At 40.4% G+C, this 12,254-nt stretch overlaps 2 protein-coding genes across 7 annotated transcripts in view; one reads left to right on the top strand and one right to left on the bottom strand.

Moving 5' to 3' along the window:
- fsip1 (fibrous sheath interacting protein 1) overlaps nucleotides 1-5,059 on the bottom strand; it is a 28,403-nt gene extending 23,344 nt beyond the window's left edge. For 4 of the 5 annotated variants that reach the window (XM_040041766.1, XM_040041769.1, XM_040041768.1 and 1 more), the window contains exons 1-7: nucleotides 4,872-5,059; nucleotides 4,733-4,790; nucleotides 4,487-4,656; nucleotides 4,166-4,247; nucleotides 3,986-4,075; nucleotides 3,243-3,382; nucleotides 2,889-3,008 (exon numbers count right to left, since the gene is read on the bottom strand). In XM_040041766.1, the coding sequence (XP_039897700.1) occupies nucleotides 2,889-3,008; nucleotides 3,243-3,382; nucleotides 3,986-4,075; nucleotides 4,166-4,247; nucleotides 4,487-4,656; nucleotides 4,733-4,790; nucleotides 4,872-5,033 (822 nt within the window). In that variant the 5' untranslated portion in view covers nucleotides 5,034-5,059. The remainder of the gene's footprint in view (nucleotides 1-2,888; nucleotides 3,009-3,242; nucleotides 3,383-3,985; nucleotides 4,076-4,165; nucleotides 4,248-4,486; nucleotides 4,657-4,732; nucleotides 4,791-4,871) is intronic. The other variant, XM_040041767.1, reaches the window with a different exon arrangement.
- On the top strand, nucleotides 4,747-12,251 carry LOC120739846 (sushi domain-containing protein 4-like). 2 transcript variants are annotated; one of them, XM_040041765.1, is made up of 11 exons: nucleotides 4,747-4,945; nucleotides 6,029-6,170; nucleotides 7,781-7,972; nucleotides 8,235-8,426; nucleotides 8,732-8,923; nucleotides 9,095-9,289; nucleotides 9,480-9,671; nucleotides 9,944-10,138; nucleotides 10,220-10,352; nucleotides 10,455-10,849; nucleotides 10,939-12,251. In XM_040041765.1, exons 2-11 carry the CDS (start codon nucleotides 6,053-6,055, stop codon nucleotides 10,962-10,964), a joined length of 1,830 nt encoding a protein of 609 aa, XP_039897699.1. In that variant the 5' UTR covers nucleotides 4,747-4,945; nucleotides 6,029-6,052; the 3' UTR covers nucleotides 10,965-12,251. The 2 variants fall into 2 exon arrangements, with proteins under 2 accessions (XP_039897699.1, XP_039897697.1); XM_040041763.1 differs by lacking the exon at nucleotides 4,747-4,945 and adding an exon at nucleotides 5,323-5,429.
- The last annotated feature ends 3 nt before the right edge of the window (nucleotides 12,252-12,254 follow it).

Below are 12,254 nucleotides of genomic sequence, written 5' to 3'. Positions count from 1 at the left end.
CAACAATTAAAGCACTGAAATTTCATTTTCTTTCTAATTATAGGGCAGAAAAAAATATACTGAGAGAACTCAAAAATTTCCTGTGTTGGATGTGTGCAAGAAGATGTGTGCAAGAAGATGTGTGCAAGAAGATGTGTGCAAGAATACGGGACATTATTACCCCATGTATTCTTCGTTAATGATTCCCTCGTTGACCCGCCACGTGCATAAATGCGCATGTGAAAGTAGTTACCATTTCAGCTGCATTGTGATACTGTAGGTATTTATCAAAGTCAAGGAAAAATTCGTACACACAGCCAGCCGTGGCCAACAAACAGCACTGATGTTTCCAACAAAATAAAAAATACCAGAGTAAAACTCACATCATGACAGATATTTTAATGTGCTCTGTCAAATTTGCGATACAAGATGGAAGGAGCCTAAAAGAGGCACAATGGAGAGCTTTTCGTCTTTTTCCTCTGCCAAGTAAAGGTGGGCAAACTGAACTCTCTGAAGCTTCCAGTAAGGACCAGTTTCTGTGTAGGAATGTGAACAGAGACCTGAAAATGGATAAATAAAGACCGAGTTAATCTGCGTGTTGATAGAGCTTTGGTGCTTCCTATAGCCAGATATAGTGAAAGGATCTCGCTCAAGGCCTTTCCTAAGGGATAAACGCGTTCTGCGATTACTGACTGCTCCTGATTTATCGGGTTACACAAAACTGCAGAGCTTGTGAGAACAGGAGTCAGTAACATCCAAATCAATGTGTGAGGCAAACAGTAAGCAGCAAATTTTGGTTGATGTGTCCCAAAGGACTCTACCAAGAACTTGGTGAAGTCCTCAGAACTAAGAACACTTCGCTGCCAGAGTCATGGTGACATAAATAATATGCTTGCTACGTTATTGCTATTCATAATAGCATGTCTTGCAATAACAGGAAGTCTTCTTGCAGCCAATGAAAAGACTCTGAGCATCTGTGCTTCCCCCAGTTTGGTATCTGCCACCAAAATGATTTCAGTACTGTTTTAAAAGTCAAGAGAAGCATCACGAATAGAGCACCAAGACATCACAAAACCTTGGCAAGCTGTGCCACGGATGCAGAGCTGTCAGTGTTGAACTAAATGGAACCGCATGTTAAAGGTAAGCAGGGTGTTTTTTCTTGCATTCCAGAGGGTTTCATCTCATCGGACTTCAAACTGGTCGCACAGCTGCCAAAAGAGTTATTAAGGCAAATTAAAAGTGAAAACAAAATCATTTGAAGTTAGAATGGAGTGGGTGGGTTCACAGAGAAATCCAGGTGGCAGGGTCTCAGATAAATCCTCAAAGGAAAACAAAAGGTCCATTCTCTTAGCTTTAAGCTCTATCAGCACAGTGTGTGCAGCTGTAGGGATCCTGGCTTCTGAATTGTGCTGAAACACGGCAGAGGGAATAGTTTTGAAAACATAATTATAAAACTAATGGATAACATGGAGCATTCCGTGTGAACCACATGTGGCACTTGACATCTGGCTCATAATGTGAAGCGCTTTCAGAAGTCAGAATCTTCTGCCCGTCGGCTGTCTAAGCTGCCAAGCAGTCTTTAAAACATGGATATCTGACCCATATGCTCTTCTGAGAGGCAAAGTGTGGCTGAGTTATTTAACAATTTTAACAACGATAATATATTTCCACCTACAGTTATGTGAAAAAGAATGTTTCAAACTCAGTACACCATTACTGCTTTCTGAATTAAGGGCTAAGTAACAGCCAGGTGCTGCTAATCAAACTCAGTTAACTGATCATCACCAAATCTGAGTACCTCTATAAAAAATGAGGTTTTTACTGTTTGCTGGTTGGTAGTATTCATGTGTGTGTTATCATAGTGCCACAATCTTTATAGTGGACATTACAGCAAACCCACCCCCAAAGCTACATCTCAGACTCTACAGGACTCAGTTAGCATGTGAAACATTAAAGGTTGTGCCAGTACTCTGAGAAAAAGCATGAGTTGTTTGCCAGGGTTGCGAGGAAAGCCTCTGTTCGCTAAAAAAAAAAACACGACAGCACGGCTTAGGTTTGCAAAACTGCATCTGAACAGTCCCCAGTAGTTCTGGAGCAATGTCTGTCCTCAATGCACGGTGCCACAAACCAAAAACAGCATAACAGCGCAAACCTCCTCATACCCACTGTCAAGCATGGTGGTGGAGGAGTGCTGATTTCGGCTTGTTTTGTGGACATGGGCACCTTGGTGTTATTGAGTCAACCACAGAGTCAAATATGAGGCCATCTGTCCGACAGATTAAACTAGGCCTAAACTGGATCATGCAACAGGACAATGACCCCAAACACAGCAGCAAATCTACAACAGCATGGCTGAAAAAGAAAAAGATTCAAGGTGTTGCAAAGGCCCGGTCAAAGTCAGAACCTCAAGCCAACTAAAATGCTGTAAAAGAGCTGAGAATAAACAACTGCATGGAAACTTTAATGAACTGAAGCAACAGTTTAAAGAAAAGTGGAACCTCCACAATGATGTGACAGACTGATAGTGTCACACAGAAAAAAATACTTCAGATTCTTGCTGCTAAAGACGATTCTCCAAACTCATGGATTATAGTGCTGTATGTACAGGGCTGCATACAGTCCTGTGAAAGCTCCTTTTTACAGGACTGTATAATATCACAAAAGAAACTATTTATTGAAAAAATGAAGGGATTGTATTAAAAGGTCATTATAAGAATTATAAGTTTTATTATATGTAGAAAGCAGAAAGGATCAACGTGTTGGTAGAGGAGGCAGCTGATGAGATCATCTCCTCCGACTGTGCTATTGCACAAGGCCTCTGAGACACAAAGGGTAAGTACAAAGAAACTTGAAAAAGAGAGACTCATTCTACAGCATATGTTGCCTGTTAGGGCTTCTTGTCAGCCTACCTTGCTGTCTGCGCCTCTGGCAGGGTCGTCTTCCTCTTCATCTATTTCTCGGAGGAGCTCAGCCAGACGCCTTTTCTCTGCCTGGGTCAAAAGCACTTCATCTCCTCCGCCATTTACAAGCTATTGCATAACACAACATTTGTGATAGAAACTAAAAATCATTATTTGCCCGGCATTTCTTTTCTTTTTAGTGGTGTCCTATTATGTATAAATTATTGGGGGGGTGGGGTTGTTGTTTTTTTAACAAGAGACCAAATATTTTCCTCAGTGGAAAAACCAACAGTGGAGAGACTCACTTTAAGTCATGCGATATATCCAAGTACTCCATTTGGCCCAGTCTGAACTTTGACATACCTCAATGTTTTTCTTGACAAAGTCCTTCTGTTTATTCATGCCTTTGGAATCTCCAGAGTGGCTGCGTTCAAATTGGTCTTCCCTAGTGTCTTCATAATCTCCTTCAAATGATCGGATCAAGCTGTCTGGCCTCTGTTTACCTGTCAAGGAAAGTATGCAATGCCTCTCTGAAGATAAATATTGAAATAGTAAGTCAAGACTCTAATAACCAGTTAAATCTGATAATGTTATTTTACAAATGTGGTTCTGTGATCCTATTGACATGATGAGTTTGCAGCTGCTCAAATCAGAGTGATCAGAGTAAAATATACAAATATAAGTAGTTTGTAAAGAAGTAGACTAAAAATATTCTTACAAGGTGGCATAGCAGGCAGGAGGACAATCTACTAACTACATCTTGGGCCTCTATGATAACAAGCAGCTAATCTGCCTAAGAATCTTTGAATGGAGCAATTAGCATTGAATTGACTGCTGTTTCGGGAAGAGATTTATTTCTTAGGGAATCAATATCATAAAAAAGGCACATGATCCTGAAGAGAAAAATGTTTATGAGTCACACAGGGCCAGTTGCTATACATTCACTTCTTGGAAATATTTCCTTTAGCACATTAATGCCTGCAGCAGGCTGAAGTGATGCAAGAATCAAATGCTAAAGTTCCCTGACCCTGTGGCGCCATCGTGTGCACAATTTTGGAAGCACAAACAAGAACGTATTTTCTGTTGCAGTCTTTCCACAAGCTCACTTGGCTCCAAGTGCTGGTTGTTTCCATTCTGCTCATGTTCAGGAATCTGAGTGTCAAACACAGGTATAACGTTGTTGTCCTCATCTGTTCCTAGAGGGCGATAAGAAAGTCTTCATCAGTGACTCAGTGATGATATGAACTGCATGTTCCCCACACACTTGTTGCTGTTCTGAATATTACCTTCGGGTACTTCCAAAGCCAAAAACAACCTTGTGTTCAAAGCTTCCTGAGCACATCCAGAGTGACCTCCAGGTTTATTCTGCTGCAGATCAACACACATATAGGTGATTTTTTTTATCTTTTAGATTGTTTTAATTTAACACTCAGGGCCGTGGGAGTATTGCAATTTCAAATTCCTGCGTATGAGCTGTACATATGGTTTTTAAAAATCAAGCTGACTTCGACTTCTGACTTTGAGGTGATAAGAATGAAAATATTTTAGTTTTAAAACAGTCTAATAAACTGATCAAGGAAGGAGAATGGATACAAAGGTGTGTCTACCTTGAACTCTTGCCAGAGTTTTGCTTGAAACTCCTTTCTTTGTCGCCGGACTTCTTTTAGTTTGAAGATTTTTGCAGACAGTATCTCATCGAGTCTTTTAATTTCTTCAATAGCTCTCTGCAGTTTAAAATGTTCATTCTGTCCCTCGGAAGCATCAGCGTGAGACTGATCTGCAGTCCAATATTTTTGTAAGTGAGTGACCGTCAATAAAAGTCAACGACACAGCACACTGTGTGGAATTATTACCTTTGCCAGGACATGTGACTGATGAGTGGCCTGTAGTCTCTTCAGAGCTGTTCGGAATCTACAGGAAATTGTAGTCTAAAGTTACGAGATGCACACCAATGACATATACAATGCTAATATGTCGTGTTTAGTTAATTACCTGAGCATCAGGAGCATCGCTGGGCAAAACAACAAGGGAAAATGGAGCTGTAGGACAAATTCTGCCACTTTGAGGTAATGATACGCTGGACACGCGGCTAGCTGTTTGCTCGCTCGACGCAGGTCGGGAAATGTCATCTAAAGTGCCTCTGGTGATTTCCATAATGTGTGTTTTTAGCAGCGCTTCAATGCTAAAGTTACAAGGGTGTATTTGTAACCATTAAATAACTAACTACAGTCAAAGACTTTTCCGCTAAATGTTTGGTAACTAAGGACGCAATCACCTCTGATGGGGTAGCTATGGACATTTGTTACTATGGCTACTGAACGAAATCCAGGCGGCTCAGCTGACGCTTCAATCAATGCGGCTAGCTAGCGTAGCGGGTCAAGCTTGGAGCTAGCTGGCGCTTAGCTGGGGCGGTAACGCTCGGCGCGTTAAATCATATATTTTGTTGTTTCTGTTGTAGAATTAAATTCTTTCGGCGTAGCTGGAATATTGCTTATTTATGTCTGCTCTGTGAGGGTGCGACGTTGGAGGTTTCGAGGCCGTGTTTTAGTGGTGAGTAACGTTTAATAGTGAGCAGTTTCTGTCTATTTAGCATTAGCAAGCTAAAACGGTAAATGTTGAACTACAGTAACAATGAAATCAGATGATATACTTTGTCGGATAATACATTTTCATTGGCTATAGCACAAGCGGTACCCACTTATCAACATTTTATACTATTTGTGTAAAAATTACATCTTTTGTCCGGGCCTTGTCCTGTAACGTTATTAAAGGGAGCTGCGAATGCTAAAAACGAAACAGTGAAAATGGGTGTGTAATCGCTGAGACGGAACCACCGTAGTTATATTTTATCTGTCGTATGTATTTAGATGAAGCAATTGCTTCTTAAATAATGTATATTTAACGCATGAAAGCGAGTGTTTGGTTTTGCTCTCCGTTTAATGCTCTTCTGCCAGATGCTAATACCAATATCTTTACAGTGCTGTCATTGTAGCACTTCCCCATAATCACACCCATTTCGCTGGCAGCTGCCCAAGCTCTGCAGTGTACCTGCACCAAGCAGGTGTCAGTATATAGAGGCTGTGGAGGATAACCTTTAAAGCATTGTGTATCGACAGTTTTGTAATAATGTTATTTTCTGATTCTGCCAGGTTGAATTGACTCTGAAGGGGAAGATGTGCAATGGAATGATAGAGTCAATATCAAAAGCCTTTTGGGCCCACACCTCAGCCACTAAACGGTCCTTCCTGTTGCTGCTGTTTCTGATTGTAGTGTCCACTGGGCAGGGGTCAGGTATGGGACAGAATTTATTATGTTCACATCTTTTTCTCACAATAGACTTATTAAATTAGGTTTATCATGACACAGATTGAATGGGTGAATATTAGAAGTCAGTAGCCCTACTCCATCTACTACACAGTAGATGTCATCAGATGTATTATGTTGTAGCCCTAATAAAGCAGCTCTGTGTAGCATACCTATTAACTTTATAGCTCAACTAAATAATTATTATACTTAAATTTCTAGTTCAACTCTTGAGTTGTTAGGCAATTTGAAGAATTTGCATTGGAAACATTAAAAAGGCTCTGTATACGCTTCTTAAATCAAAGAGGCTATGGCTACCGTTCAGCCATGTCTGAGACCGGGAGGGAAAAGATACAAAGCTGTGTTTTTAAAAAAAAAAAAAAAAATGTCACAAACAAAGGAGAAAATCAATTATACCTCAGATGAAAGTGTTATCAAACCATGATGGCAATAAATAAAATAATAATTTTGTTTCATATGTATCAACACTGAAGAGGATCACCACGAGTTTCACCTGGAAAACACCAGGGATGCAATCAATTAATTACCTCTAACGTCTGCCCGTACATGGCTAATTAAAAGGCAGCCATGATGTCTCTATACCTTTCAGTTTCATGGTGAGGTTTATAAATAAAAATGGATCGTATAGACTGATGTTATCATATATCATATATTGATACTTGTTAATTAATAAATATGTTAATTAAATTGTGAATGTCTTGAAAAGCTTAAACAGATTTTGGTGATCCACTGACCTTTCCTAATTTGCCTCTCTTGCACCAAAATCTTCTATTTACACACAGTATTGTGGTATCTTCCATAGTAGAGTGATTGTAATGACACGTTGACTTTCTGGAAAGCTGAGATTAGTCAGTCTCTTGGAACAAAAGCCTTTCTGCTCTACATTTATAAGGTCCTTTATATTTGTTAAAAAGTCTTTATCATTAGGAGGTACTTTTTAATAGTGTTCAGGATTACCAGTGAGTCATGCAGGAATAACTCAGTTTGTTTTGTAACATTTGGCTCCCTCTTTTGTAATATGTCCAGCTGTTTCTTTTGTTAATCCAGAGAAAATAGTTTTCATGTGATCATCTTGAATTAAATTTGTAAGATTGCAAAAAGGTGTGAAAAAGTGTGTCTGGAAGCGGCCTTACCTCATACAGTAGTTTACTTTTAGATTTGAGATTATAATAATAATAATAATAATAATAATAATAATAATGGATTGCATTTATATAGCACTTTTCGAGACCCTCAAAGTGCTTTACAATGCCACTATTCATTCACTCCCACATTCACACACTGGTGGAGGCAGCTACAGTTGTAGCCACAGCTGCCCTGCGGCAGACTGACAGAAGCGAGGCTGCCATATTGCACCATCGGCCCCTCTGGCCAACACCAGTAGGTGGTAGGTGAAGTATTTTGCCCAAGGACACAACGACCGAGACAGTCCGAGCCGGGGCTCGAACCGGCAACCTTCCGATTACAAGACAAACGTCACGATCGCCTCAGATTAGCTGAAATAACAATCTGAACTCTTTGTTGCCTTGAAAAAGCAGTTTTAAAGAAATTCTTCTGAGTTCTTCCTCTCTTCCCAGGATGTGTGAGGCCGTACATGGTTCAGAACAGCTGGGTAAATCTCACAGAAACCAACAGGGGCTCATTCCCTGTGGGCACAGTATTGCAGTACAGCTGTGACCCCGGGTACCTCCCAGATGGACCCAACATCCTCACCTGCACCGCAGTGGGACGATGGTCCTCTGAACCTCCACGCTGTATACGCAGTGGTGGTAAGATATTCTCTCCACTGTTGTCTTTCTTTATGATCTGTAAAATAGTGAGTGGCTAATGTGTTTTGAGCAGTTTACCTAACATCTTTATCTCATGATTTAAACCCTTTTTTTAAAAACCATCAGTTCTTTTCAAGTTTTATGTATGTTGCACTTTGCTGTCTAATATTTTTTCAGCCAGATTTTTTTACATAAGTACTTTTCTGCATAAGTACTTTTAAAGATAAGTTGTTTTGTTCTTCTTTTTTTCTCCTCTCTTTAGCATGCCTCCCCCTCTCCAAACCGGATAACGGGGGCTACACCTGCCACCCATCCCCTTGTCGACTGTTCGCCCATGGCACTGTGATCGAGTTCTTCTGTAATGAGGGCTTCATGCTCAGCGGAGACTATAACTACCTGACATGTCAAGATGGAGAATGGGACGGCCCCATGGAAATCAGCTGTGTAAGCCAAGGTTGGTCAGTCCTTAGATTGATCCCATCTCTTCAAAGTTTAACACATTGGCTAAACATGAGCGTGCAGCAAATTAATGCCAGGGAGATTTGGATTTGTGGAGATGTTCTGGTTATCATATGCACATTTTGCCCTGCAATTAAAAAAGTCTTCGAAAGACATAATTTCAAATTAATTGTGTTTATTCAAATATATTTATTTTCTCTTGATCTGTTACAATTTCTTGTAAAGCATTTTGTGTTTGTATTTAATAATAAAAATGTAATGAATAACATAAATTACCCCTGCCGCCACCACCTTCTTTAGGGTGTATAAGACCTTCCATGGTGCAGCATGGCTCAGCTAATCTGACAGACAGCAACAGGAGCTTGTTCCCTGTGGGCACAGTACTACATTATGGCTGTGATCCTGGTTACCTGCCAGCTGGACCCACCAGCCTCACCTGCACCAAACTGGGAGACTGGTCCTCTGAACCTCCTCGCTGCATACGCAGTGATGGTAAAGACAAACCTCCTATCAATTCTTAATTTGCCTAATTCTTAGGTGCATTGTATCCTTAAAAGAAAATGATTTTTTTTTTTTTTTATTATTCCAGATAAAATAAGATAAGACATAACACATCTTACTGTTTCTATACATTTATCCTATTTCTTTCTTTTTCATGGACAGTATGCCAGCCTCCATATCAGCCAAAAAATGGTAGCTACACGTGCCACCCCTCTCCATGCAAAAGATTTTCTCATGGCACTGTGATTCAGTATTTCTGTGATGACGGCTATATTCTGAAGGGAGACTATAAATTCATCACTTGTCAGTATGGGAAATGGGACACTGTAATGCCAGTCAGCTGCCTCATTGAGCAAGGTAAAATGGGATTCGCTGATACATCAGTTCATACTGTATCAAAAGGCTTTTCTTATCTGTTATAACTATTTTATTCTTTCATCTGTTTTTATAGCTTAGAAAATGTTTTATGAACAAAGCCTGTAGTTATTGCTGGAGTTGAGCTGTTTACAGCTATCAACTATATTTTCCTTATCATCTCCTTTTTAAGGTTGTAGAAGACCCTCGATGGTGCAGCATGGCTCAGCCAATCTGACAGACACCAGTAGGAGCTTCTTCCCAGTTGGCACAGCACTACAGTATACCTGCAATCCCGGTTACCTCCTGGATGGACCCAGAACTGTCACCTGCACCACACTGGGACACTGGTCCTCTGAGTCTCCTCGCTGCATACACAGTGATGGTAATTTTCTTGTTACATACAACACCAGTGACATGTTAATGCTAGGTGTAAGGTAAGAATTGTTGTCAAGATCGTTTGTTCACCACCTTCAACAACAAGGCATTTATGAATAATGGGAATAAAGTTTCTCTGTCCTGCTAGGTCTTAACTCTTTTCAGTGTTTATAGTGATGGTTTGCCCATTTTATCTCAGTATAACAGTTATTTCAGAATTCCGTTTGATTTTGCTGTTCTGTCATCCTATCACTCATTTATTATTTCTACCCTTAACAGTATGCCAGCGTCCATATCAGCCAGAGAACGGAGGCTTCACCTGCCACCCCTTCCCATGCCAAAGACTTTCTCATGGCACTGTGATTGAGTATTTCTGCAATGAAGGATACATTCTCAAGGGAGACTATAAATATCTTACCTGTCAGTATGGGGAGTGGGACAGCCAAATGAAGCTAAGCTGCATTATGAAGCAAGGTGACGATAAGAAAATGGATTTCAGCTAATAATTTAAAAAATCTGCACAGATAACCATATAACTGCTTGTCTGCCCCACAGACCACAGTCCGACTTTGCCACTGGGGATGCCAACTTTATCCATAGTGGCATCCACAGCTTGTTCGGTGGCTTTTATCCTGCTTCTGGTTGTGCTGTTTGTGCTTCTTCAGCCAAAACTTAAGTCTCTCCATCGGTAAGTCTGCCCAAAGATTCCCCTGAATTTGACCACGAACAAAGGGTGCAGAGTATGGAAGCTAGATAAAAATGTGACTGTGTTCTTGTCCTCTGCACCTAGACGCGATCAGGGCGTGTCAGGACAGCCTGTGTCGATCATGGTGGAGGGAGTACAGGTGACTCTACCTTCATATGAGGAAGCCGTGAGCAGCAGTGGAGCTTCTGCTCTCAGTTCAGAATCTCGAGTTCAGATAGTGCTGTCGGAGGGTCAGCATGCTACAGCGCCAGAGGCTGGCCCCTCTAGGCCTTCTTCCCTCAAGCAGCAGCAGCAGCAGTCTGAGATGGCTGTGGTCCATCCCGTCCCACCGTCTTCATCCTCTTCATCTCCTTCTTCCTCTACCTGGGCTTTGGAGCACGCAGGTGCTGCAGCAGGCACCTCTTCATCACAAAGAAGGCCGTCTGGAGGAAGCGACCACCATAGCCTGTCTCTGGACTCTGAGATGGATTACTCTGATGGTGAAGCTAAATTTATTTAGATGTCTTTGTATTTATTTAAAACACTTCTTAAATGTTGTAATAATCAAACTTTCGTCTTTCCTTCACAGATATTCCATTGCTGAAGGAGGCTTGAAACATGCTGCAGCCTTTGGACTTACCCAAAACAACCAGCTTTGCGACTAACCTGTAATGATGAGCAGGAGTTTCTCACCACAGCTGTCAACATAGATAAACTCAACTACAGAGGCCCCGAGGGAAGCTGTGGGTCAGTCAGAGTTCATCTGGCCATTGCAAAGGAGAAGACAGAAAGGATTCACATGTACATACATGCTTACAGTTTCATGACATTTCACACACTATGTATGTATGTATGTCTAATATCTAAAACTCAGTTTGAAAATGTTGAACAAAGCAGAAAGGAGCAGGCACTTCTGAGGGAGTTTATATTCAGTTCTGTTGGGGTAAATTGTCTATTGTGTTTCAGTTGACTGGGCAAAGCCGCAAACTCATCTTAGGAGCTATAAAGTAATTTGTCTTATTTGCTTTTCTTTTCTTTAACCACTCGTCACACCATTCATGAAACATGGTCGCAATGATACATAAAGGCTAGTCAAATAAATTGCTGTCCATGTTATGTAAGCTCACAGCATCATCTTGAAAGATTTTCTGATTAATCATAACTTACATTTTTCGAGTCTCACTGTATATTATAAAATTCTTTGTCCCCCCTCCTTCCCCAAGAGTTCACACTGCTGAATTCAGGGTTTATATTCAACATACTTCATTCCTCCAAATATATTCTCCTCTTAATACTCATACCCCTCTCCCCAATGCCTTAGCTTTCCACTTCTATGCACAGGTATCTATAATTTGTGAAATTTTAAAAATGAATGTCAGTAAAATGCCTCCACTGCTTAGTGACATTATATGTGGCTTTGCCAGACACATTACTTGTACACAGGTAAATATTTTGTTATTAATTTATTCAGGCTGCTTGGGGATTCCTGTTTTCGTTCTAAATGGGAAGTTAAAAGGTGTATTTAATTTATTTGTGCCCAAAATGCTGTTGATCAGCCATGGCTTCTTTTGCTTTTTTGTTGTTTTTTTTCCTCTACAGCTCATGGAAACCTTAAAAAGTAGGTATTTTCACTTTGCAGCTTCACTTTGAAATCTACTGCAGGCACGTTATATGTGACACTGTAAATGTGGTTGGGAAGATCCAACACAAAAAATAAGTGTACAGATTGTGTAATGTTAAGTGTTCACTTTGTTTGGTGGTCCATTGAGTTTACCTTGGGATTGATGAATGGATTTTATTTTTTGTGTGAAAATGGTATTTTAATATATGTAAAAACCAAAAGATTTAAGTTTCCTCTGTATATATCCCACAGTCATTTTAATTAAATATAATTTAAGGTGTTAC

Source organism: Simochromis diagramma, unplaced genomic scaffold, assembly GCF_900408965.1.
Source record: "Simochromis diagramma unplaced genomic scaffold, fSimDia1.1 OVJJ01000304.1, whole genome shotgun sequence".
NCBI classification, from domain to species: Eukaryota; Metazoa; Chordata; class Actinopteri; order Cichliformes; family Cichlidae; genus Simochromis; species Simochromis diagramma.
The sequence above is the reverse complement of the archived record's forward strand: the minus strand, read 5'-3'. Positions and strand labels throughout refer to the sequence as shown.